This window comes from Gasterosteus aculeatus, chromosome 18 (assembly GCF_964276395.1).
Source record: "Gasterosteus aculeatus chromosome 18, fGasAcu3.hap1.1, whole genome shotgun sequence".
NCBI classification, from domain to species: domain Eukaryota; kingdom Metazoa; phylum Chordata; class Actinopteri; order Perciformes; family Gasterosteidae; genus Gasterosteus; species Gasterosteus aculeatus.
In genome coordinates, this window is record NC_135706.1 from 4,815,561 (window position 1) to 4,843,271 (window position 27,711).

The 27,711-nt window shown below is 44.8% G+C and overlaps 2 protein-coding genes across 13 annotated transcripts in view; one reads left to right on the forward strand and one right to left on the reverse strand.

Annotated features, from left to right (window-relative positions):
* tab2 (TGF-beta activated kinase 1 (MAP3K7) binding protein 2) overlaps positions 1 to 16,468 on the forward strand; it is a 44,108-nt gene extending 27,640 nt beyond the window's left edge. Inside the window, exons 2-9 of one of the 11 annotated variants that reach the window (XM_078094010.1) lie at positions 2,715 to 2,900; positions 5,610 to 5,800; positions 6,431 to 8,084; positions 10,086 to 10,246; positions 10,947 to 11,040; positions 12,607 to 12,702; positions 13,564 to 13,644; positions 14,346 to 16,468. In XM_078094010.1, the coding sequence (XP_077950136.1) occupies positions 5,699 to 5,800; positions 6,431 to 8,084; positions 10,086 to 10,246; positions 10,947 to 11,040; positions 12,607 to 12,702; positions 13,564 to 13,644; positions 14,346 to 14,485 (2,328 nt within the window). In that variant the 5' untranslated portion in view covers positions 2,715 to 2,900; positions 5,610 to 5,698 and the 3' untranslated portion in view covers positions 14,486 to 16,468. Of the gene's footprint in view, positions 1 to 2,714; positions 2,901 to 3,980; positions 4,380 to 5,609; positions 5,801 to 6,430; positions 8,085 to 10,085; positions 10,247 to 10,946; positions 11,041 to 12,606; positions 12,703 to 13,563; positions 13,645 to 14,345 lie in introns of those variants that run through there. The other 10 variants (XM_078094009.1, XM_040160522.2, XM_078094012.1 and 7 more) reach the window with 10 other exon arrangements.
* Positions 16,469 to 19,534: 3,066 nt separating this feature from the next.
* On the reverse strand, positions 19,535 to 27,280 carry LOC120808183 (putative ribonuclease ZC3H12D). 2 transcript variants are annotated; one of them, XM_040160857.2, is made up of 6 exons: positions 27,061 to 27,280; positions 26,215 to 26,605; positions 24,005 to 24,144; positions 21,189 to 21,423; positions 20,946 to 21,052; positions 19,535 to 20,737 (listed from the first exon to the last, which is right to left on the reverse strand). In XM_040160857.2, the coding sequence occupies exons 2-6, from the start codon at positions 26,505 to 26,507 to the stop codon at positions 19,902 to 19,904; spliced, it is 1,611 nt and encodes a 536-aa protein (XP_040016791.2). In that variant the 5' UTR covers positions 26,508 to 26,605; positions 27,061 to 27,280; the 3' UTR covers positions 19,535 to 19,901. The 2 variants fall into 2 exon arrangements, with proteins under 2 accessions (XP_040016791.2, XP_040016792.2); XM_040160858.2 differs by having other exon boundaries at positions 26,215 to 26,551; positions 27,061 to 27,200.
* Positions 27,281 to 27,711: the final 431 nt, after the last annotated feature.

Genomic DNA, 27,711 nt, shown 5'->3' on the forward strand with positions numbered 1-27,711 from the left:
ACCTGGGCTTGGAGCGCCCCCAGGAACTGTCGATTGGCCTCCGCCTGGTCCCGCTGGATGGCCGCCAGCTCGCCGATCATCCGACCCAGCGCCAGGATTGGCTGAGCCGGCATCCCCTGCTGCTGCTCGTCGGTCATTCCGCCGTTCCCCCGCTACGTTGGGTGCCACTGTCACGACTGTAGGTTCTCGGGGCGCAGAGACAACACGACACGGCAGGGTTGGTCGCAATACAATATGTTTTTATTGCAGTTGTCACACACACACACGGAGCAGTGAGGTCCCCGCGTCTCTCTCCTTGTCGCCGCTCTCACTGCTCTTAAAAAGACAAACACAACGTTAGATTGGCATCAGCTGTGCAGATGCCAATTGCTCCCACCTGGCACCGTTCCCTGAGCCACTCCCCCCTCTCTCCCGCTGCAGACGAGCCAAAACCACGCCCGCCACCACACCATCACAAACAATCGGTCAGCATACTTGAGCTGGATGTATTAATGCAAGCGTACGTCGAGTATGAACCCGTAATTAGAAAAAAAGCAACACCGCTACCGCAGCAAAAGACAGAGAAACGGCGTGGGAGAAAATTGCTGTAAGTTACAATATAGTGTTGCCAGTTAATATTCAATGTACACACTAATCATAATCTATACGTTTTACTAATTCCAAGTTTTTACACTGTTCGTTAGAATGCACTACACACAGGCTTGAAATACAGACCCATGCTCATATTTAATCACAAGAACAATATCGCTGGTAAAAACTGGTACAGTGGTATTTAACCTATAATGTATTTTATTCAGGTGCATCCTGTGGAATTCTTTAATGGCTCTCACTGGTTTGTGTCCAGGGAACACATTTCTCACAGCTCTGCATACTGCAGCTTTACTAATATTCTAATCTTGTAAAGGAAACTGCCGTTTGCAAAAAAAGTAATACACTACTCGAAGAATGTGCTCCGATGTGAGAGCATGTCCACAATGAGTGACGTTACTTATATGAGGACGGGTGAGGTCATGTACATATTTGATGGACTGTGAAGAAAAACGATACCGTTCAAACAAGTAGTTATCTGGAAATGACAATATATCTAATCGGGGCCTCTATTTTCTCCCAACGTATATTTAACACCCTGCGAAGTAAAACTGCTTCTTCATTAACAGGATCGTCCAGAAAAGGACGTGCCATGTCCGAGAAAACACTTTAGTCTTTAACGTAACATCTTATTTTGTGCGTATGTGGAAACTGCGCTAAAATACGCCTGATACAGAGTACTTGAATGAATGCGGAAATGAAAGTGCGCTGTGTGATTGGCTGGGCTGCTGTCAGAGGGAGGAGACTGTGAAAGAAACTTGAGGTTAATTGAAGAAATCCTGCTTCCGACCAGGTTAGGTTCACAGGTTCAGTTACCATGGCGACTGACCCTGAGCTTTAGTTACCTCCCTTTCTGAAACAGACAAGTGCGAAATTCTCACTAAACCCGTTTCTTTAAAACAGACCCCAGGACGACCGAACATTGTTTGATCAACTTCCACATCCATGTCGCTTTGAGCTGTTCCAAGTCCTCAGACACTTTATCCAGCTGACACTGAAGAGTGTCCTTGCTTCTCTAAATCGTTTTGCTAACAATTGATTTTAAATGGTTTGTAAAAACAAAACCATGTAGCCAAATGCTAACAACAACTCCTGTAAGGAGTTAACTTCAAGATAGAAATGGTAGACCAGGAGCAATCACACTCATGTGACCAATTCTGCTTCAGACAGAGGTTAGGACCTCCCACCTCATTAGCATATAGGACGCTCGCATAAATAAATGTAGAAATGTAGACAAACAGAAATGTAGAAATAAACATATGATACAGACCCATAAATAAATGCAGGCGAACAGAAATTTAGAAATAAATATCTATGCATTTGTTTATGACTTGTTTGAATATCAACTTTTATTTATTTATGGATACATTAATTTACTTATTTCCATATTTATTTCAGCGTTTATCTATTCATACATTTATTTATCTATACATTTGTTTATGTACACATTATTCACACATTTATTTATTTATCTATACATTTATTTATTTACACATTATTTATTTATTTATTTATTCCTGTATTTATTTATACTTCATTTTTTGTCCTCCATAGTGGCGGCCACTGCCAATTAGTCCCTTTTTAAAAAAAATAGTTCGAATTTTGCCGGACCAAGTGAGACATTCTCACGATGCGATGCCTGTGGGATGCTTAATAAAGCTGTAGACGATGTTTTGTGATCCTGGATCCCGCGGGATCTCCAGAGTTCCCACTGTATCCCACATCTACCACGTGTGAACCGTCGCTTCGTCAGAAAAGACTCGATCCGACGAGATCAGCGCAACACAATCACGATGGGAGCATCCAGCCTACACACGATGAAGAGAGTGTGGCATGGCATTATATTGTGTGTATTCTTCAAGTAACGTGTAGATCCTTTTACGCCGTTTTTTTTTTTGGTGTGTGGGCCATCGCAGCGGCCGCAGCACCAGGTGCTCCGTTGATTATTTCTTTTATTTAGGCTAATTAAGTTTTTACGGTGCATTCGCTCTCCGGCGGAGTGAATGAGCCCATTGATGGAGCATGGCAGGCTTGCTGCTCGCAGAGAGTGTGTGGAACTGAGCGTCAATGATTTGGCCCGGCCAACTTAGCAATAGACGCTTTGTCTCTATCTCTTCTGACCGCAGGCCCTGTTCCACCAGCTCCTCCGGGGAACCCCTCCCCCCCGCAGAGCCCGTCTCGTCTCTCCGCCCTCCAAAAAGCACACACTGACCAAAGGCTTATATTTCCGTACAGTGCAGTGGTGTGGACCTTTTTGTTTTGGAAGCCAGGAAACAATCCGACCGCACCGCTTGACCTGCGCCAACCAAGTAGTGAGTTTCCTTACCCACAATGGGGGAACTGCCCAACGTCCTGAGATGAGTTGTAACAGAGTACCTGTATCCCCTTTTTCCACAGTGTGCAATGTTTGTATACATATTGAATATAAGAATATATTACACAAAAAAACGTATGTGTGAGGGAGTTAAAGGTAGAGAGGACATGTAAACTAACATGCTTTTGTTAAATAACATGTTTTACTTTCATGTTCCTTTTTAAATAAATGATAACATTAATAATATACACCTTTGCGAAATACTGAATATTTCACATCAAAACTATTTGCTCGGTCATTTTCTACTGCAACACTTTTTAAACAAAGTTATGAATGGTTTTCTGCTCGGGAGAATCCAATCAGGAAGCTAGTCTTTCCGAGTTGAATGGCCTACTACTGTGAGCTACTTTTTTACTTCGTCCTGATACAAATCCTTGCCAGTGGGATTTGAGCCTCACCGTTCTTCAAACAGTGTCCCTTGCACTTATTTATTATGTGTGGGAAACACTGTAAATAATTTTTTTTACGCTATTTAAATCACGCAGCGTATTCGTTCAGCTGCATTTCGTTACCCTGCTCTCCCTCCGTCTGTCACTCACGCGTCTGTCACACACACACACACACACACACACAGCCCCTCCCCTCCGTGCACAGCGCATCTGTCTCGCGTGTCTTTTTTTAGCAAGCCCTGCAAAATCCGTTGTTCTGACAGACTTTGCGCACAACATTTGTATAGGCGTGAATCCCTGTTTTGTATTTACTCCAATAAAGTTCTGCGTTACAAATTAATATTGAATTGAATTATTCCAGATCAATGATGCTATATATTATATTGTTATTATGCAATGCGTGGAATTAAATGGTCCAAAAATTACAATAATATTGTTTATTGCAGTTAATTTGGTGCAATAATCACACAACAATAAGTAGTTTTCAGCCCTAGCAGTCAGATTAAAAGTTGTAGGATGAGACGAAGGCAACACCTGTCATGCAGTTACGCTTTCAAGTTCTCATGAGTCTTCTCGTGGGTTTCCTTAAAGAACGCTTGGAAAAGTGAGCCGGGCCAAATGGAAACCCAGGGCTCAGTTTTATTTTTTATTTTTTTTAAACTCTGGGTCTAGAGAGCCTAAATACATGTCTTCCTCACTGTGAAACATTTGAAGCAACTTGGTTAAAAATGAAGCAGTGTGAAGCAAGAATCCTTCCTCCGGGGAATTATGTTAGTATGCTCTTTTTCTGCTGTGTTTTAATTTGAGGCTGTTCAGTGTATTAAGGTACTGTTGAACTGTATAGTAATTGTGTACCGAGTGTTTGTTGTAATATTATTAAAATAATCAATGGGCACACTCAAGGCTTGTTGATTAAGCACTTTGTGTTAGCAGTCACAGCAGCAGGCCCACAGTAAGGGAGGTGTTGGTGATCCACAGTTGAACAGACATGTGCTCAGGATAAATATAACCTGGTTTCATTTCAGCAGGTAAGAAACACTCCAGAAATTGTTGATTGATTTTTTTTTTCATGATTGAGGGGAGGATTCTTTGCTATTTTCTTTATTCCATTCAATCATTTGATATAGATTACATGCTATTTGTTACCCTCAAAAGGAGTACTACATAACAAAGTAGCGAGCTAGCCACACAAGCAAACTCAAACGCCCCACAAAAGGAAGAAGAAAATCAAGCACATACAAGTAAATAAAACACAAGCATGAATAAAATAACATCCTCCTCCATGTTCACATTGCGTTAACAATGACATTTTTTACCGAAATTGTAATTTTCTGACCAAAAGAAAGTTTAGAAAAGCAGTTTCACATTACTGGTGAGGACAATTCATTTTTTCCTATCTGAAGGTGGATGTGGGGCAAATGTGGGACATGGCAATATTACTTTGAAGTAAGCCTTTTCCCCTGGAATTAAGGTATTGTTATGCTAGCAACGTTCCCGTTTTAGCTCTAATGAAAACACATAAGAAAGCATTTTGTAGAGCTCTAAGGGGAAACTTTTTCCAAAGTAAAAGGCTTTCTTCTAAACAAGAACTCCAATCTTCGAGTTCCAATGTGAGCAGAAAGTTTGACGGTATGGCCCTTTTAGAAAAGCCTCTTTGGTTGATTCAGGGTTCTGGGATGAATAAAAACCTAATTGTCCTACATTCCTGTGTGAGATGGGGGCGAACAGTTTATATCCCTGAAACTGTCTGCGTAAAGTGTCAGAAATAATTTTGTATTTTTAAGGGTCAATTGATCTCCAGATCTGCCTTACGTTGCAGATCAACAGATCTCTACGCTGAGATTTTCATCCCCCCCCTCTCCACCCACCACTACTGGAAAAGGCTGTTTTCAGTAGTCAGTCGGGGTGGTTTCCTTCCTCTGCTACTCTTTTATTAAGGAGCTCTGTGTGGAGGAGGGCTCCTGAAATGAATGCCATGTATTCTCGTGAACTTTTGTTTTGAAAGCTCCCCCAGCCATAATGAAATCGACAACCTCAAATGTCTGTTGGGTGTCTTGAAGAGCGGACTTGCAGCAGACCACCAACTTTAACATTTTTTGGAGTAACTAAACACAGACTTTTCTAGCTCGTATTACTTTGTGAAGATTCTCCTCCCACTTGGGGAAAAATTATATTCTGCGTATGTTGTGGTTTTTACAAAAGCCAAATGAAAACTTTCTCATCGGATGCTTTCCCCTTTTTTCTTTGTTTAAATTTAGAAGGTGTTCAAGATGAAGGCGGTTTGCTGCCACGACTGACGCCCCAGGGCGCTGAGCAGAACGAGCAGTACCGACCTGGCAACATACGAATGGCCCAGGGAAGCCACCAGATTGACATTCAGGTTTTGCATGACCTGCGCCAGAAGTTCCCAGAAGTCCCAGAGGGTGTTGTCTCCCAGTGTGTTCTGCAGGTGGGCAGGTTCAAACATCTTGATCCCAGAGGTGCATATGTATAGATGGTACTATTTTAAAACTACTACATTGTAAACAGAATATTTTTGCCAGAATATGCCACACTTTAACAATCTCGATCACAACATTATAAACCGCTTTGCAATCTCAAAGGAAAATGTGTGATAAAAATCGATTAAAAGTGTTGTTTTTGGGTGTGTTTTAATGTGGTGTATAAATTTACTTAACTTTCATGAATGAATAAGGTTCAAGTGAACTTGTGATTGTGTGCGTCTGTAAGGGTAGTCTAGAGAACAAGTTCTGACGTTCAAACTAATCCTATTAAGTTTTCAGATTTTTCTTTTTCTCTCTTCATTTATAAATTATAATGTTCAAGGATAAACCAGTTGCACTTTGTTTTGTTTTTTTGCACTGTGAATTTTCAGTTCTGTTTTGAAGGGTTGGAAATGAATCCTTATTTTTATGCTGTTTTTTTGTTTTTTTCATCCGGTTATTTGATTAATAAAAAAGAAATTGGTCCAGAGCCTTTCGGACCAGCTGCTGTACGGGAATGATAAAAACGGGTCTGAATCTTTTTAGGATTCTCATCTGACATTGCATGACTGATTTGCTTTCTGTCTCTCCTTCAGAACAACAACAATCTAGACGCCTGCTGCGAATACTTGTCCCAGGTCAGTCCGGGCTACCTGTACAGCGAAGAAGGAAACCTCAGCAACGACCCCGGCTTTGACAGGCTTCGCAAACACATGACCCAGCTGAACCTGGGCTTGCAGTCTCAGAATGTGCACGTGGCCCCGAACCAGGACAGCCCGAGAATGAACGGCAGTCGAACTCTGGCCCACAGCCTGAGCGACGGGCCCCTCCAGAAAGGCCAGGCCCCTAACAGTGACTTCTTTCCGCCGGAGCCCCAGTCCGCCCCAGTGCAGGTTCCCGCCAGCATCAATGTGTTTGGTGGCATGGAGCCCACAAGAAAGCCGCAGCCTCCGCAGCACCTCGGGCTCTACCCTATGGGGGTCAAAGGATCCCAGCAGACCCCGCGCTTCAACCCAATAACCGTGACGCTAGCACCCCACATCCAGACGGGCCGCAACACACCCACCTCTTTGCACATACACGGCGGTCCACAAACAACAAACAGTCCACAGGGTAACTCCATTTACATCAGGCCCTTCGTCACCCAGTGTGGTACGACCCGGCAGAACCACCAGCAGCAGCTGCAGGGGGGCAGGGCCCAGTACAGCCCCACCTCCCAGCCGCAGCAGCAGATCTACCAGATCTCACACCCGTCTCCCTGGTCTGGCCCCCAGCACACCGCCTCCTCGCATACCTCACAGCACCAGACACAGGGCCACCAGACCTCTCACGTCTACATGCCGATCAGCTCTCCCACCAATCCCCAGGCGCCCTCCCTCATCCCCACCGGAAGCCAGGCCTCGTCCTCCGGTGTCTCGTCGTGCTCCACCACCACCTCCTCAGTTATGCCCACCTCGATGCCAACCATCAGCCAGTACAACATCCAGAACATCTCCACCGGCCCGCGGAAAAATCAGATTGAGATCAAACTTGAATCTCCTCAGAGGAGCAACTCCACTACTGCCGTGCTGCGGACAAGCAGTGGGCCACGGTCCTCCTCCACGTCCTCCTCCTGCCCTTCCTCCTCCTCGTCCTCGTCCTCTTCCTGTTCTGCCGGGGTAGCCACCGTCCCCACCGCCCCTCTCTCCATCGGAGGCCCGGGCCTGAGCCGCAGCCAGCCTGTTTACATCTCTCCCAGCCCGCCCACCGCTGCTACCGCTTCCTCTGAAGAAGCTCCCTCAGTCGGCTCCCGCTTTTACATTTCTGCCAACGCCACCAGTGACGACAGTGGGGGTAGGAACCCTCCCACAGTCTACATCTCAGCCAACCCTTCGTTGCAGGGGCCCTCAGGGGCCAGGAACATGGGGGGCCAGGTGAGCATGGGCCCTGCATACATCCACCACCATCCACCAAAGTCCCGTGCTTCTCTGGGAGGGGGAGGCACGGCTTCGTCCCCGCGCGTGGTGGTGACACAGCCCAACACTAAATACACTTTTAAGATCACCGTGTCCCCCAATAAGCCCCCCGCGGTGTCCCCCGGAGTTGTGTCTCCTACATTTGAGCCCAACAACCTCCTCAGCCTACCTTCAGACCACCATTTCGTGGAGCCCGACCCCCTACATCTGTCGGACCCGCTTTCGGCACACAGGGAGAGGCCGAGCGAGCCGCGAAGACTCAGCATGGGCTCAGACGACGCGGCATACACGCAAGGTGAGCGGCGTCACTCCGATCCCAGTCCTCACGCCCTAGAGAAACATCTAGAAATGAAACACCACAATGCAAAAATACATTCCAAAGCTCTCATGCCCCTCTGAGACTTAGCTGTCTCGTTACAGCTGTTTGTTCCACTGTTTATTGGTTGTTTGTCAAATGTCAAGTGGCTTAAGAGGGGCAGTGATGAGGGGAAAAGACGTTTTTAGTTACCTCAGTATGCAGTTTATTTTCTTTTTTTATTCCAAGCAATGGGTCAAATGCTTTTTCCATCACTTCCTGCCAAGAAAGTAATTTTACTACAAAGTATACGGTGTGATTTAGAAAGTCTCTCCACAACACGGCCTGTGGAGTGTTTCTCTAGCTAAGCACTGTGTGTACTCGCTGTAGAAAACAGCGCTCTACGTGTCCGCCTCTGCGATGTAGACAATGGTTAAGGTGACTCGCTGGGTGAGGGCCGGCGCGATGACGTCTGCATGAGTCCTCCGCGCTGAACTTCGACGACCTCCCCGAGACAGGCGGATTCTGCAGTGTGAGTCAAACGTGTCGGAGCCAACTGCCGTTTCCTTTTTTGGGCTTTCAACTGCATCGTGCGGGAGTCACCGGCTGTGGCCTTGACTACCACCCAGAGGGAGGTGGGGGGCGGCATCACACCGAGCATGTTAATCCTCATCAGCCCGCTTTCACCCTTGACTTTACCTGCTTTGGCTTGGAAAAAGACCTAGTGACCTCTTCACTGTACCTGGTAGAGACACACACTCGCACACACCTGTCACCACCTAACTGCTCATTTAATAGGATTGGCTGATCTTAACATGCACCGTTCACACCTGGTCCATAGATGCAACTAATATTGAGGTTCCGGTAAAGTTTTTAAACCAAATTTAACATGGGAAAATAAAATACATGTTGAAAAATACTGTTTCCCTTCAGCCAATTTGATGAATCAAAAAAAAAACTGGTGGCATAAGACATTCCCCTCCTGTGTTTGTTATTGTGGGTTAGTAACCCAGGGAGACAAATTCTTGGGAGTTTTAACAATAAGTTCGTCAGTCAGATGTGTAGCCAGTCATTCATGCGGATCGTTGTGTGATAATGAATCTCAAAAAGGAAAAGTAGGAGTGGCTAATAGAAAAACAATTGTTGTTCTTAAACTGCTTGAGTCAGCCCAGTTTCGGGGCTCGTTTAAAAGAAATTGGGCACGTTTATTTGATCAGCGAGAAGGCGTCTTATAAAGAAGATAAGACCCCTTCTGCACAGCTCACTTGAAATAACAAAAAGAAGAGAAGCGCAAAATTATCCCATAATAAACACATGATGTTGAACTTAAAAGCCAAACACAAGCAGGCTAAAATCAAAGCTAATTTTTCTCTTCCAAGCCAAACTAACATCAATGCGAAGCCCCCCTCCCATGCATCGGGTTCAGGCGGTACTAGTGTCTAGTGTTCAGGTGGTACTAGTGTCAGGCTCGTGGTTTCCGTGCCACTGAACTTGCGCTGAGCGAACGGCTAGCAGTTTAGCTCCGGGACGTTCAACATGGCCCTGCGGCGGGGCAGGGGCGATGAAAAACAAATTTTGTCCGAGCATCGTTTCCGTGATGGAGTGGTTTGTGGGTTCCTGTAGCAGGCGAGAGAGCATCTGTGTGGGATGAGTTACAACTTGTCAAACGGATGACAGAAACAGTGGTGAATTATGGGAAACCGGCTGTAAAGATATGAGTGGAACATGTGCCCGGTAAAAGCTTCCGTTGTAAACACTGCTCACCTGCACTGCTCCCACTCAAAGTCTAATCAGGCCCAGAATCAGGAATCAGGAAACATTTATTTGCCAAAATATGCCAAACATACAAGGAATTTGTCTTGGCGGTTAGTGCGCGACAGTAGACAGACAACAGACAACTGGTTTGACCGGTGTAACTGAAGATGTGTCCGTGCTGTATATCCACAGCAGTAATCCTCAAAGGTGTGTGTGTGTGTGTGTGTGTGTGTGCTCGCTCTGCAGCGTTGTTGGTCCATCAGAAGGCCCGCATGGAGAGGTTGTGGCACGAGCTGGAGTTGAAGAAGAAGAAGCTGGAGAAGCTAAAAGAGGAGGTCAACGAGATGGAGAACGACCTGACCAGGAGACGGCTGGAGAGATCCAACTCGGCCTCCCAAATCCCTTCTGTAAGCTTCATTCATGTTCCCAGATGCACATTTGATTTATCTTTTGCTTTTGTTGGAAAAAGATGGATACGTAAAGATGGAGAGAATGCAATGCCTTTTCCCTAAGTAATGCCAATGAAGTTTCTGCTCTTTGGTTTTGGTCTGAGACATTTATTGTTGAAAACCGTAATCATTGACATTAGCTTCTGACCCGCATCTTTCCTTTGCAGAGCATTCAATAAAATGACAAATCAACGTAATTTTGCTAGTGGCCATCACAGATGTTTTACATAACTGCAAACCCGATGCTTCACTGGTTATGAAGACAAAACTGAACGATCTGAGTCACTTTGCCACTCTCCAACACCCCAGCACGAAGTTGATTACAGGGTCTGTTTTGGGTTTTTGGCCGACTCTGCTCGATATTTCTTTTTTTTTTTAGACTCTGAAGTCAGTGTTGCAGGTAAAAACGCTGATGACGAGGCTTCCTAAGTAACGCCGGCACAGCGATAGTATTAACGTTACCATCCGCAGCTGTGAGCTTGCTGAAAACCGCCGCCTTCTTTTGTTGGGTCGGTTGTTTTTGTCAGCTGTTATTAAAATTGGAGTCAACAGAGGGTTTGAGGGGTGGGCGGGCGGTGCTCCTTGCTTGTGTGATGTGTAATGGTTCGCCTGCTGAATCCCCCCGCCTCTAACCCCTCTCCCCTTGTTCCTTTTCCAGATTGAGGAAATGAAGCAGCTGCGATGCAAAAACCGGTTACTGCAGATCGACATCGACTGCCTCACCAAAGAAATTGATCTTCTTCAAACTCGAGGTACGACTTCTCCCTCTGGTAAACAGTCATCTGTGTTTAGCTTTGAACTGGCGCTCAGCTCCTTGTTTATGTCAGGATTGAATGATGATACCGTTAACAGTGGGTGAGTGAGGGCAACCGTAGTGTGATCTAGGGTCCACTGATGCTAACATCTTCTCTGCACACAAGGTGCTGCCATTGTGCTGTTCACTACCAGATCTTCCTAAATTGTTCAGCAACGAGGGGATTTATTAGCCCCGTGGCAGCAGTTTCACACAGGTGAATTAAAGCCATTGGGAGCCTTGAATGAATCAATGAATGAATGGCCCCGTAACAGACCTGTTGGCTCCTGGGTTTAATGTTTGTGATCTGCTGCTTGAAGTCGTGCTTTTGGTGTTTTAGCCTTTTGTCATAACTGAAAAACTGACATCCAAAAGTTTGATCTCCTTTTACAACAACATTACATTGTACAACAGAAGAGTTAGCCAGAATATTAGCCGTGATGAGATGAATAAATTCCACCATTTTGACAGTAAAGTCTGGCGCATGCTTCTGCGTCTGCGTCGTTGCGTCGACGCACTTGTTTCAATTCATGGTTCTAAAAGTCTTGCGTGTGTTGCAGAGCAATTCACTGCCAGAATAACAGGTGGAGTAACGTGTTTTTGTTGAAGATGACCTAGAGAGTCACGTCTTTGTGTGTGGAAGTTGTTGGTTTGTTTATTTATTTATCATAGACTTTATTGCCCCGTGCATCGCCACTGCTGCTTTTCATCGCGGACACATTTGTCCCGTATTTTCCTCCACAACTTTGTGCACCTCTCGACTGGCAAACCGCCGTTTGCGGAGATCTCCCTCCGTGAATCCAGCCCGCTTATACAACCCGCCAATGACGACTTGTAGAAGCGGTCATTCTTCGTTTTATTAATGGTGGTGTCGGGCTATGAAAGCGGAAATGTGAGACTCCGTAAAGGATGTAGTTAGCAGACCAATCGCAGCCTTGTGCGCTGCGGGAGGCTTGCGTCGCTTTCGACCTAGCCTAGAAAAATGGGTTGACGCACGCAAGGAGGCAAGGAGGTGTGAAAAGGCACGCAAGGGACACGCAAGGGGGTCTTGCGTCTGCGTCGCTCTGAAAACGCAGAAGCATAAACTAGGCTTAAGTGAAGTAAGGGAAGCAAAATTGACATTATTAGTGTAAAGTAAAAGCAATAATTTTTCTTGTGGTTTGTCTTTGTTTGACTCGTTTGGGGGGTGGAGCAGGGAGACATGCCTGGCGAGGGATGGAGATGGATAGAAAACTGAAGTGCTATGCCATGCATAGTGCTCAACACTAACTTTTAAATGCACTTTAAACTGTTTAATGTCCCTACTTTCTGTATGTTAAGAGTGGTATGTCTCAAAGCGGTTGCAGGCAAACTGAACACTTCACAGCGAAGGGCACCGATCCATGATTAAGACATACGGCTTTAGACTCTTACTTTAATGTCCTGCTAATTAGTAGTTGTGTTAGATTGGAGTGTGTGTACGTGCACAGCTCTGAGACAAATGTCAATCCCCTTTTCTCCCCTTTTTTTCTCCATCTCTTTACAGGACCACACTTTAATCTTAGTGCAATCCATAACTTTTATGACAACATGGGATTCCTTGGTCCACTCCCACCCAAACCCAAAGGTACTTTATCTATCGGTAAGTTTAGAGGAGGTTGCTTTGTCGTACACAGGCCACTTTATATATAAATTTTCATTCTTTCATTTATATATATATATATATATATATATATATATATATATATATATATATATATATATATATATATATATATATATATATAGCATGTTGTCATTCTTTTCACATTGTACTTACTGATATATGACATTAGTGTTGCATGTTTCAATGATACAATTATTTAAAAATTACATTTTCAAAGTTCCAGTTACAATATCCTTTTTAAATAACTTAATTATATGATGCTAGATTAAATTATTCTACACCAATTCTAATAAGCTTGTTCGTGTTCATTTTTGGTCTTCTTTTTGTCTTTTAAAATATTGAGGCGTCATGACTTTTTTTAGTTTTATTAGCATCCGGTCTGAGACCACTCAGCCACAGCTTCTTACTACAGGTTATAGTGCACATTATAATCAACGGGTTGTTGACCCACGCGACAAATAGACTTTTGAGACTTGTTAGGCAGGGAATGAAGTAGAGCGGCTGATGTTAGTCTCCTTTCATCGGATTGGACCACACTGTGTGTGTTGGGATGCTGTTGTTGAATATTGCCCACCGATACATTCAATGCAGCATGCTTCAGTGCTTCAGTAACGGATGCACTTGAAGAGATCCAATTTATATTTGTACTCCTTTAGGTATTGTCATTTAAATCAGCAACATTGGTTTAAGCCTGATTATGACTAAATAACTATTCTTCCCCCCCCCCCCCACTCCTACCGGCTCTGTAATCTTTTTTTTCCACTCATCCACACGCCTACCCCTCATCCGTTCATCCCTCCATTACCCTCTGCTCCTCTCCATCTCTACCTGGGCCAGAAGGGAACAGACGTAGATATAATGTGACTTCTGAGCTCATGATGGAGCCCTCCTCTGGTCCTCCCCCTCCTCTCTCATTTGGTTGGTATCCCTGTCCTCTCCTCTTGTTTCATCCTTTCTTCCTTTACCATCACCCAAGGGTTTATGTCTTCAAAAAGCTCCCCAATCCTTAATTGTCATCAGAACAGGTCCCTGCAGTACGAAGCGAGGTTGACACCATCATAGTGTCTCTGATTAGCGGGTCATTGGGGTTATAGGCCGTAAATGTGGGGCTGTCAGTTAGCCACGTGAGGGTAGGTGCGTGTCACACAGGAGACCAAACAGTACACAGAAAATGTGCTTTCTAAAAAATGTATTTTTGCTCCAAATCCAATCCAAAAGTTGCACCTGAAAGAAGTTAGATTCAAAGCCCATAATACTATTGATCTACACAGTCTAAAAATAATTCTGCATGGGTCAGTTATCCTTATTGCTTTTTCCCCCGATTGTGTCATCAACTTCATTGTATTTGTGTTATCATCTCACGCTCTGCCCGCAAAGCTTTCATTTGTCAGCAAGCGGTACATTTCATTTCACTAGGTGATCGAACATAACAGGTTAGTTGCTGAAAAATGTCACCATGGCAATCTGCCCTCAATGTTTTTCCATGTCTAGAGTCAATTCCATTTTCATGCCAAACACTGAAAAAACATTCCAAAACATTTCTGAGATTACATTTATCTGTTATCCTCTTGTTCTTCTGTGACCTGACCTCCTCCTCCTCCTCCTTCTCATCATCACAGACCCGGGCAGTAAGATTGTGAAGCCCATCGCAGACCAGGAGGAGGACGAGGGGCTGCAGTGGAACTGCACCGCCTGCACCTTCCTCAACCACCCCGCCCTCAACCGCTGTGAACAGTGCGAGTTCCCCCGGCACTTCTGAGCCAACGAGGGTGCGCCGGGCTGCCGCCCGCCAGACCACAATAGAGAGAGAAAAGGGCGTCTCTTGTTTCTTCTGTTTTCGCTCGTCGTATGAAAACTCTGGGTGGGGAGGGGGTGCGTTCGTTTGGTTTTCCTTCTTCCCTCCTCTCGACGGTTTGGTAGTGCTGTCATTGAAGGCTTGACTGGACGGTGTTCACGGTGGAGTGAGACAATACCTCACCTTTAGAGACCGGGAAACCGCGGGGTCGAGTCCCCTAGGCGGGTGACACTTTTCCCCCATGGATACCTCGCTGCTGCCACTTACAGTATTACGAGTGTGGCCCTGCAGTGTGACGGCACACATACACACGACATACACATCAGCACATAAACAAACACACGCACACAAAACAGGTGCAAATGTGCCTTTTTCTAATTACATTTGAGTTTTTCTCTGTGGTGGCATGATCAGGGAATTGGGAACTGTGTTCAGCCACTGCTCTCCACTTGAAGAGGAAACTAACAGACTAACCGTGGGACTGTTTTAAAGTTTGTGTTTTTGTTTGTTGTTTTCAAGAGGATGGTCAAAAGGGGGGAACCAGCAGTGCAACCTTAAATGTGCCGCTCTCCCTCCCCTCCTTCAGCATCCCCTTTCCTGTCTCCTCTCTCCTGAGATAATGAAAACAGGTTCTAAGTTGCATGCGTTGTGTACAGTACACGGAGGCGAAAACTGTACATAATTTTTAGAATGTGCCCTGAAAGCCATCTTCCTCACACTATGAATCACATGTATTTCCTGTAAGTATAGCTTTATAGACTTTATTAACTTTTTGTTGTTGTTTTTTGTCTCGTTTTGCTTCCCTCTTTCAAACAAAAATAAGCATCGGTCTCCCTGAAAAAAGGAAAAGGTTTTTGGGCCTGATTTCTGTGAGAGTTGAAGCCTTGCAGAAGGAGAGGAGCATAGCAGTTAGATTGCCGTCACCATTAAGCCACATCCGCCCCGGGGCTCAGCGCACGTGTTATCCCTACGTCGCCTGTGTACAATCTGCAGGTGCAGCACAAAAGAAGGCAACTGAGGATTTTCTTTTTCTTTTTTCAAGACGTCACATTTAAACTGTTGGGGGTTGAGGAGGAGGAAGGGGGTGTTATTGAGCAAAAATTACAACCCGCCATCTTCTCTGACAACTGGAATGTAGGTCTAATATTTTGGGGACAACTACACCTTTGTGCAAAGAGACACTTGTTTTTCCAGAACTATCAGGAAGTCACTGCAGCCTGTGGAGCGTCTGATTAGGTGAAAGGTCTCTGTGTCACTGTCCATCCATATCTGTTTTTTTTTCTCTGGGAGGTAACCATAAAGATCAAAAGTGAACACATTACAGTTTAAAGTATACCTATGATGTAGAAATATTCATATGGGTGCCATGTTTTTTTTCTACACAGACCAGACACAATAGTTCCAACATGATGGAAGCAGACAACATGACTGTCCACTGTATGTATACTCTTATTTGTATTTGGCTCATTTCATCCTTCCAAGCGTTTATTGATGAGGGTGTTTCTAAAGTTTACCTATTGTCATTACTTTACCTTAACTATGGAGTAGTTACTTTGTTTTTTTTCCACACTTGAGAAATGTTGCCTTGTGTCAGTGCCTTAGGACCCATTGAATTTGTATTGATTTATCTATTCTGTCACATCCGAGTGCCATTTTTAAAACCAAAATTTTCATAATGTTTAAACCCATATAAAAGTAAAAGATGGATTATTGTCTCTTAAGCACTTACATCATACTTTTATCTTCATTTTGTTTTGTTTTTCCGATCCAAAGAAACCAGTTTTCAGCTTTGTCTGCACCATGGTGTGAAGAGGCAGTTCATTCTTGTTTTATTGAATGGAAAAAAATAATTTGGATATCTAAAGTGTTTCTTTGATTTTTAGCTGGGAAAACTGTCTTTGTAACAGATAAGTTATTTGTAAAAATAATTAAAAAAATCTATTCTGAGTTGTTTGGTTTGTCTTTGTGGTATTGATTTTTCTATCCAGTAGATGGCAGAATAAAAGTCTGTCAAGGAGGGATATATAAATCCATACCGCCAATTTAATGTTTCCATATTTTAACAACAGCACGGTATGTTTCACAGGCCCTTGTAGTAATTAAAACTAATTGAGCAAACATTTTTGCAACGTCAGCAGAAAAACTGCAGCTGGAACCAATTGTTTAAATGGCTGCATTACTTTTAGGTTATGTTAAAAAACTAGGCTCTAGTATTTTGCTTGGTATGTATTTGGGACACTTAATAAAACCGTAACCTTGTTAATGTTTTTACCAGTATTTGTTTATTTTAACTACTGTTATTCCAAATGTTTTCCCTTTACCAAATGGAAACCGCGCACGTTCGAGTTCCCAGAATCTTCAACGTTATGCGCACATTCAATCTTACATAAATCCACGTTCTGTCTTACCCACATCAAAGCTGCCACCAGGGACTTTATCTTTGTGTTGATACGGAGTCCTTTCAGAGAACGTCTCTCCTTCCTGCAGGGTCCGACAGTCCGTCTGGGTTACTCCTTGTTTTCCTGGGCCTCCCTTGTTGCTTGAGGACCCAGCAGTGCGGCCCGGACCTCCAGCAGCGTGCAGTTGCGGTCGGTTCCTGGTCGGGTAATCGAGGAAGCGGAGATGTGCTCCTCGGTGTGTACATACGCTAAAACAATGTCGGACACCGTAGTTTTCTCTGCTCCCTCCTAAACTTGATCAGTGCCGACTGTAGGACATTGGAAACAAATATACGATCCGGTTCATAAAATTAATAAAAATGCATATAGTGTACACCAGAAAACAGCCATGATTCTGAAACTGTGTAATCAATAAAGTAATGACAATATTGTAAAACCACTGTAATTCTGCAACTGTAATAGAATAATACCAATGAAGTTATGATTGTATTTAATGTAATGCAATCAACTGGAATGCATGCATGTAATACTTGCACAGCAACTGATATTGACTATGAGCCATTCAAAATCCGAGTTACATGAACTCACCAGAAGACCACTCCCAGAGGTGTGGACACTAACTTTCACACCTTTTAGCATTGTTATAAATACCTGTAGGAACCATTGTTCTAGAGTTCACTGGTGGAGGCGACAAACGGACACTAGGGATAGTCAAAAGGACCGACCTGGGGCCTGTTGGTTGCTGAGACCAGCGGCTCCTCAGCTGAGATGTTCTTTTTACCACAACACCATCTTTTGGTCTTTTATTAAATACATTTGATTTAACCTTTTGATCAGCGATGACCTCTGTCCGTCCGGCGTTTCTTCATTTCTGAATACAACACGACATATAGCCGCATATTGTCATTCTGACGCTGGTTGCCGAGGTGGTGACCAGTAAATAATGCTTCATTGATGACTGGAAGACGTTTGGGGGAGAGCCTGGTCTGATTAGGAGGGACGGCATCCATCCCACTATGGATGGAGCTAAACTAATTTCTGAGAATTTGACCCAGTTTCTTGGTGGACCCTTTAGTCCATGACCCAGAGTTCAGACCAGGAAGCCATTTGCTACAGGCTCTTTGAGAATGGCGCTGGATGCTATTCCTCGTCTTCTGGAAAGAAGAATGGCAACAAGAAGGAAGTTTGCTCCTTGGTATAACCGTGAACGGTTATGGTGTTCCACCAAATCTGGATCTAGGCTAGTTTGGCAAGACAGCCTTAAATCATATAAGAAGGCTCTCTGTAAAGCAAGAACATCTTATTACTCATAATTAATAGAGAAAAATAAAAACAACTCCAGGTTTCTCTTCAGCACTGTAGCCAGACGGGACAGAAAGACACAGCTCTGTCGAGCTGTGCATTCCTTTGGACCTCAGTACTAACGACTTCTAAGATTCTGACTATCAAAGAGAAAATGAATAGTCTTCAACCCACCCTGATCTCCAGATCATCTCCACCTGGTGCATTCAATTCTCCGCCCCAGCCTGGGAGACACACCTAAACCTGCCTCTCAGCCAGAGAGGCCTGCAGCTCAACTCAACACCTACCTTCATCCAATGCCGACCCGTACTCGGATGTTGGAACATTGGATGGGCAGTGGGCTTTGATACCTGCTTGGATGGCTACTCTTCCATCAACCTTGATCAACTGACTTCTAAAATTTTGATGTCTAAATCTTCTAGTTTTTCCTTTAGTTAGCAGTCTTTACTGTATATTGTGAATCTCACTCAGCTGGTTTAAATCGTATTTATCGGACCAATCCCAGTTTGTGATTGTAAACAATGTTGGTCACGATTCTGTGCTTGGACCGATTTTATTTATCCTGTAATGCTCCCTTTGGGCAACATTATCAGAAAACTGCATAAACTTCGATTTTTATGCAGACGATACTCAACTGTATTATTATTTTAAATATTCATCACATTACTATTACTGTCATCATAAACCAACATTACCCTAAAGTATTTGTGCTTTCCCTCCCCACAGACGTCTGTGGATGGTGGTTCTATCTTATGGTGGTGGTCTCTGCAGTGGTTCTGCCGTACCCCTGGCTTACTACTCGCAATTATTTGGATCAATTCTGTTACAGGAATTGAATGTATCGTACATCTTTCACATTGTTCATTCTGTACACATGACATCCATTGTAGTCTGTCCATCCTGGGAGAGGGATCCCTCCTCGGACGTTCTCACTGAGGTTTCTTCCCTTTTTTCTTTTGTCACATGTGTAGAGACTGTAAAGCCCGCTGAGGCTAATTTGTAATTTGCGATTTTGAGCTTCACAAAATAAAATGAATTGAATTGATTTGTCTGTCATCTAAAAGAAAAACTAGTCTGACCAAATGTAACGAAATATAACAATACATCACTTGGCTGCCATGAAAACCAAAATCAGTCACACGCAGCTGAAGATCGCTAATAACTAGATAGCATAACTGATGGAAGACACCTGCTGTATCAACACTGGACGGACTGGAGACTGGCGAGGTTTAACCAGTATAGCCACAGCTCAGTTTGAGTCAGTATTCATTTAAAAACATCTTTTGATTTGAAGACGACAAAGACACAAGGAAAGTGATGAATGGTTTTATTTCACAGGAAAATCATAAACACCAAATTTCCTATGAAAAAGAGTTCAAGGCACTTTTTCACAGAATAGTCTAGTAAAATTCCTCATTTTGAGGCAACATGAGAAAACAACACATGCTGCTTTAATAAATGATTTTCACTGCTACAATAAGCAGCACGTATGGTGTGTAGTGCATTGCACTTTTATATTAAAGAAATAGCGGTCTGCTACATTTTCAAGGCTTTCAAGGATTGATTCATTTTTAATGCTCAAAATAAGAGGGACTTTGCGCGAGTGGTGCTTCTTTCAGAACTTTAGCGTGGGCTCAGTTTGAGTCAAAAATGTATAATAAAAAAAGTAACTTTCTAATCTAGAAGGAGATGTGGCTGGTCCTATAGCTCTGGATGAGAACAATCAGTTCCCCCATGTCTGAGATGTGTGGGTAAGCGTTCATCACTTGCTCCACTGTGCTCTCTGGGAAGAGGTTGCTCAGCTGGCTCCTCAGGCCTTTCCTCTGCTCGCTGCACGGGCTCTTGGCTCTGCCCTGCACCCACGGGTCCCTCGGCAGGCTGTGGCTCTGTCCGTAGGAGGGCTCTCTCATGAATTGCTCTGAGAAACGGCCGGGACGCTCCCCGTTGTGTGGAGGCAGAGTGGGGCAGGAGCCCCACGCCGGGTGGTGCGGGTAGTGGCGCGCACTCATCTCCCGGAGGCAGCACCGGCACTGGCTGCACGCAGGGCGTTGGCAGGGCAACGACCCGTTTTGGGGAAGGTAATAACCTTCCCTGCCTAGGCAGGGCGTCTGGGTGCTCCCACCGAAGGACCCCGAGAGGGAGTACTCGTCGTGGCTGAGGCTGTAGCTTGCCACTCCGCTGCTGTAGCTGTGCGAGGGACTGTAGGTATCGTCCTGGATGTAGAGTCTGGACATGAAGCCCTCCATGGACCCGAAGGCCTCGTCTGCTTCAGGGCTTGGGCAGACAAACTGCTCAATGGGCGAAGCCCTGTGGGTTTGATCCTCGACGCTCAGAGGCGGAGGAGGGGTGGAGGAAGTGTACCTGTGCAACAGCTGGTACGCGGCGGGTCGGCTCGGTGAGAAGTTCTTGGCCCGGTCTCTCAGCGCCCTCAGCTCGTCGGCCACAGACATGTGCGATTGGTTGGCCCGCTCCGGGTGGTAGAACTTGCACTTGACTCCATAAGTACACTTCTTTCCTAATAGGAGAGAAGGGGTTACTTAGGGGCGCCACACAAAGCCGTAAAACTCGTTCATTTTACAGTCTCTAATCTAAAAAAAACATCATGCTGGGTGAAATCTTCGTTTCAGTGCAAAGAAGTAATCATTAAAAATGGTCCCCAAAGGAGAGGAAGTCTAATGTGAGCGCTGGTGTTCTCGTGGAGTAAACAGAGGAGTAAAACCCACCGTAAGGACAGTGCTGCAGCTTGTTGTCTGGGGTCCACAACTTCTTCCGGAGAAAGTCATCAATGCCGGGTCCATTTCTACCCAGAGGGTCGTCTGGAGGCATAAACCTGAATCCAGTATGCACACACAGTCAGGAACCAGCTGGCGTCAGTTACAGTTCATGATGTTATTGTGGTGTAAAAGGGAATCCTTTCTTAGAATATAAGACACACACAGACACTAGGCACGTGCACTCTGCCTTACTTGTTATTAGCGAAGGTGTACATCAGCAGCCTCTCCTCGATGAACTTCTTCCACTGTGGGTTCTCGGTCTGCAGGTCGCGGTAGTTGTCGTTGGACACAACGATGCCGTCAGAGTCGAAGGCCAGCTTCACGATGTAGCGGTCATCGTAGCACACCACCCTCTTGCCGTTCACACAGCGAGATGGCGTGTACACCAGGATTTTCCTCCTCTCCAGCTCGTGGAGAACATGTTGATCTAGGAAACACATCACGGCAATTTTAAGACAGTTGGACTCAAAGAAAGAAAAAAAACATTTGGCTTTTTTTTCTTCATGCAAGGTGAATGACTCTCCAGCTTGCAACACTTCAGCCGCGGGAATATGAACCACTCCGCTATTCCATGGATAATTGGCGATGGTGCCCTTGTAGCTACTTAGGTTGGCACTCCATTTCTTGCTGATGATTTCACGGGGCAGGTGACATCCATGTGGCAGCCCACATGCCCTTTCATCTTTATCTCAGTGTCCTTTTTGTGATCGTGAGCTTTGCACCATGACCATAAAAGGGTCAAAATGTTCACTTGGCACAAATGATGCTTCCTTGTAGTGTGATAACGATTGCTTTCAGTACATGCTCAGACACAAAGGAAATACTGGGTTTCAGTTTGAGTGGCTAAATGTTTGATAGGTTAACCGTGGACAGTTAAAAGCTTGTTTTTGAATTTTTTTTCTTTCTTCCTTGATTTAGGTGATGAGTAATGAGTCAGAACCATGTCCGCCCTGCCTCAACATTGTGAAAGAAACTGTTCTACTTCTATTGTACTTCCGTTTATTCAAATGAATCAGATTATTTGGATAGATTTCTCCTCCAATGTTTTTCATTATTTTTTGGGAGTTGTGAGGGTTTCTGGACAGGGGATATTGCACGAGTGGAGACTGTAAGGCCCTCTCAGGCAAATTCAAATTTAATTGAATTATTTTGCTGCTGCCTGTCAGTAGAACCATGGAGTGACTGTATCCATGGCAAGCTTGAGAATTAATTGGTCCTCAAAAATTTTACTGTCCGACTATTTTACTTAAAAACACACTTCATATACATTCACCATATTGTACATACTGTTGGGTCTGCCTGTGTTTTGTTTTTTCTCCTTCCTGGTTGTTAGCTGGTCCAGATGAGATCGTCAAGCAATTGACGATCTCACCTGCCACCTGCTGCGGATCTTTGTGATTGCCTCCACTCCCAGTATTTAAGCCAGTCTGATCTACCAGTCTTTGCCAGTTCGTCAGTTACTCTTGCGGTAATCTGTTTTCCTGGCTGCTGTTCTTCCGAATAGTGTTTTGGTTACTGGTATTGCTGTCCAGGATTTAACTCCCCGCAGTTTACTTCTTCCTCAGTTTTTCCTCTGTGTCCTGCTCCTCCGCTTTGACCGGCTCGTCTCCCTGCCTTGCCAGTTCCCGTCCGGAGCGGACCCGATCTTCCAGCCTCCCCAATATCAAACTTCATCAACCTGTTAAAATAAACTTCTGTACTGAAGAGGTCGGCCAAGTGGGTCCAGTTATTTGAAAGAAACCTAACACATACTGTATGTCATTTTATCTGTTGATGCGATCATGCTGAGCCCAGAGAGCAACTGGGCTGGACAATGAATTGCAATCAGAGAACTATGGAAGCAAGTTAACTCATTGTATAAGTTATTGAATTAATAGATAGATTCAATAATCTATCTAGAGGGATCGCTCGTGCTGACGTCAACACCTGCACAAAGCAGTTTCCCTTACCTCAGTGGAGCATTTTAGTATCTTCCAGCTGGATGTTTTGTTTTTAACAGCCTGTGAACTCTGCCTACAACGACCTTGTTTACAGCAGCAGCTGTTTCCAGTGAGAACACCCCCAAGGGGTGTTTTACCAGAGAAACCTGTGTTGGTGTCACATGACGTTATGCCAGTAGCCTAAATTACCTTATAAGCAGGTTTATTTTAGGCCAAACCATTATTTTACTCGAACCCAACCCAAGTAGTTTGAAGCATTTGGCGGCTGAAGATGGAGAGCTGTTCAGCAGTTCAGAGGTCGTGCGCTCGGTGCTACTGAATTACAAATATGATAAAATGTGTGTTTGTTCAAGTATAGTACATCACATTACATTACAGGTCATTTAGCAGACACTTTTATCCAAAGCAACTTACATTACACTTTAAACCACATTTTTGCCTGGGGAGCAATTAGGGGTTAGGTGTCTTGCTCAGGGACACTTCGACATGGAACATGGGGCAGCCTGGACTCAAACCACCAACCTTATGCTTCCCAGCACACCTTCTCTAACTCCTTCGCTGTTGCGGGGAGGTTCCAGTTGCTTATGGCTAAATTGCAGCCACAGTAGTGTGTGTATGTGTGTGTAAGTGTAAGTGTGGGATGGAGGGAGGGAGGCTACTATCTCAGCCCCACTGAGCCACTCTGTAACAAAGCAAAAAACTGCCCACTGTGACGCCTCATGCGGTTGTAGTGTCAGTTGGTGCGACCATAAATGAGGCTTAAATTCTGGTCGGTCCTCATTGGCAGTGATGAAGTATGACGGTTATAGTGTTTGTTTTTTAGGCACAACTTCCTCAAACAGGGCTGCATTTGAGTCATTGTCTGTGAAGCACCTGCAGCTATATCAATACAGTTTGACATCCCGATGGGGTGAGGTCGGCCTTAGAGCAAAGAATGTGCACACAAACCTGACTAAAGGGAGCTAAAGCAACACGTCTGTGTCCTTCTTCCCTATTAACTGATCTCACCACTGTGCCAGAGGCAGGCGGCCAGCGGCGCCTCGGCTCAGTCATGTAATGTAACCTCACCTGTGATGGGCGCCTCGGGCCGCGGATGCTCCTTCCTCCACAGGGGGACGAACACGGTGATGTCCCGCAGCCCTTTATCCCAGAACCAGCTCACTGCCAGATTGAGGCCCTGGCACGAAAACACCTTCTTGTCGCCATGGCTACAAAGACACAAAATCCAGAGTCAACCAAAAAACAACTTCTTCTTTTGTGACACATGCACCTAACAGGTGCACATGCACATGCACATGCACCTGCACTGTATGCACACAGATACGGACACACACACACACACACACACATCGCTTCTCCCCTTTTCAGGAAGAAGATGTGTCCTGTTCTCTAAAACACCATTGCAAAAGAGTAAATTACTCACAAGAAAAAAAAGACAAACAAAGAAAAAAAAAAACGACAATTGAATTTGGTGGCATTAACTCTGTGTCATCAAATCTAAACCCTGACTCATGTGGGGAAAAATAATAACGCAAAGTAGAACTTTATCCCTAAATTCACTAAAGTACACTAAAAAAGGGATTGAATGTCCCTTTTTTCTGGAGTCCAAACCTGAGGACTCATGAATGAAACACTGTTCTGCACCTTGGAGAAAGTAAAACCTGTGTACGTGTTCATGGGACTGCGGTTCCCTCCCCTTTGTCAGCAGGAAGTGGTGAGGCCCTTTGAATACCTCAGGCACCAAAAGGCAAGGCTCTGCGTGACTTTTTGGAATCTGTATACAGGTACGTCTTGCATGACTTTATTAGCGGGTCGTAAAGTTGACTTTAAACGACGCTTTGCTCTATTAATTGTACTTGCAGCTTTAAGCTCTTTTCCAATAAAATAAATGATGAAATGCATGTCCGGAGCAGTGCTGTCACTCACTGACCCATAATGGTTTTGTGTTTGGTTAAGGATTACAGTGAAACTACTACTTTACATGGTCATATGGCTGGCTAGTTTAAAGCATCAATTTTGTTACTGTTCTTTTTTGCAATTTTGGAGCAATGAGTTGCATTCTGGGTTATTTGAAGGTGAGCAGAAAGAGAGGCTTGAGGTCAAGGCCATCTTGTGTGTCAAGTGAGTCAAAAAGCCACATTACTGAATAGCGAGTCGAGATGACAAATGCAATGTGGGTTTCAGGTCAGAACAGGGGACGCTCTACTAAACCATACAAGGAAGTGGAGCCTGATAAGTGACTCCACACCTGAGGCCAACCACAGTAAAGCCTGCCTCACCTGGAGATCAAGGTGTTACAGTAAACACTTCATCCCTCCTCTTCCTCTTGTGTTCTTACAGGAATACCTGCTGGGAAAGCATCAGCCTTTTATTTCCTCCTTTTTGAATTTATAGAATAGAGTAGTCCTCTATTCTCCTCGAGAATCCTTATTTGTTTGAGCATATTCGGAATAACAACTTCCTTGTTACTAATGTGGGTCAGTTTAAATGTTGGAACCCGCGAGATTTAAAATTTGTTGTTGTCGTCCGATTTGCGACGTCAGGTGCGTCACTGCGGCAAAGGAGTGACGTTATGTCGAATTGAGGGAACAGAGAGGAGAATAAGAGAACATTGTGTTTTCACTTCCCGCATCTTTGAATCTTTAAAGAGGAAGTGTGCTGCTATCAGTTCTGTAAAGTGAAACGGGATTTGACACAAACGGAAATTCGCACGGAAATTCATTTTTAACACTGAAAAAATGCAGTCGTAGTATTCTCTTTTTTTAAATTACGCACATGAATGAACGGCTTACTTTAAAGGGTCACACCTGCATAGTCTTTTTTCCCCACGAAGTAAAGATCTAAACTTGCAACCGTAGTTGTAAAACAAATATGCTTCGGAATGTTGTGGAGCACAACATTCGAGTTATATTCATTCGTGGGGCTCATTTGATTAATTATAGGTTTAATTGTATCTATATTGATACGAAGTATTTTAGAGGTTTACCCCATCTGAACCAGCAACTGGAGTTCCAAAATAAATGTGCTTCGGAATGTTTTTTATTTTTATTTTATATACATATTTGTATATAGTATACTCCACATACCTATATGTTTATACGTGTGTAGCCTAAATTTATACTCCACAACATTCCGAAGCATATTTATTTTAACTCCGTTTGCCGGTTGAGATTTTTGTAAAACTGAGTGAAACTCTAAAATACGTATAAATATAGATACAATTAAACCTATAATTAATCACAAGAATTGTTAATGAGTGACCTTGTGAGTTGACTCACCTCATGGCCACGTTGCTTCCATCTATAACCACTGGTCTGAAGTCAGTGACGAGCTCCCGGTCCGGTCTGGGTGCACCGAGACCGGGGCTGCAGCCTCTGGACACCAGCTTGGGGCTGTTCGGGTGGCTCGTGTCGCCACTGGGGGTGTGGCAGGTCTTTATCAGCTCCTCCAGAATTTCGTTGGTCTGCGCGTCGTGGCGCAGGCTCTCCAGCACCCTCAGGATGTCAATGTGCGAGTAGCCCAGCTTGAGGAACCGTTCCACCTTGGCGTGCTGCTGCATCTGCTGCTCCATGGCGGACGTGCTTCCTCTCCTCCGCCTTACTCAGGTCTATCGGGCTGGAGGAGGGGGGGGCACTTTACGTTTACGTACAGCGTTTCCGTGGCAACGTCCTATGTTGACAGATGTCAATAGATCAAAAATAAATTAAAAAGTGGATCGAGGCAGAGTCAAACTGTCACTGTAAACACAGGAAGCCCGGCGGGGGGCTCATGATAACGTCACGCTGGTTTTGAAAGCCCCATCTCACTTACACACTCTCTCACACACTCACACACAATAGTGAAATAGAGAGAGAAAGAGAGAGAGAGAGAGGGTGGGGGGGATGAAGTGGAACCCAGCCTCTTTGGAGCTTCTTCTCACGCTGCAGATTCGCTTGACATCGAAGTGTGAGAACTGTTCTACTGCGAGGCGTGCTGCTACAAACCACATCCTCTTAATGCCGCTGAGTGCACGTCTATTCGTCTCCGTACCAACCGACCCGGTACCGTGGCCAGCCTCACCGCTCATACGGTCATCACAAGCTCTACGGGCGCACATGGCGCAAGTTGTGTGGTTTTGTACTTACACATCCAACAGTGGATCGGAGCCCCGAGTCTCTGCCGCGCTCTCCCTCTGCGTGTATGTGTGTGAGAGCGAGAGAGAGCTGCATTCACACCCTGAGTGAGCGAGTCAGTCTGCTCATGTCACTCATTGGAGGAAGTGGCCCTGCTGGGAACAAAAAGCATATGAAGCGGAAGGAAAGTAACACTCGGTGAATTAGTGACTACTTCCTCATTGGGGTAGACCTTGGAGATCGAAGGTGGGGGGCGGGGGGGATGGGGAGAGGGGGGGGTGAACATTTTTTGTGCTGTCGGTCGCAACCACATCTATTACATTGAGCTGTCCGTCAAATGACCAAAGATACCTGGCTGGAGGGTTCCCTGGAAAGGCCCTCGAGTTCAAACTCTCTGATGATGTTCATGACGGTATGGTAACTGTATGGTCATGTGACCTATGCATTATCTATATTATTATTAAAAGTAATCTCGAAAGCACAAACTGGGGCAGAGTTCCCCAGAACTGCCTCCATTGTGAGAACTGCAGTGATCAAAGTCAAGCCTGTGCTGAGTGTTTGTGCGCACACAAAGCCACCAAGGATTTCCCCACACACCCATACGGTAGTTACAACACCCTTACGGAATATTACGGTGGCTGCATACATGCCAACAAAGACAGA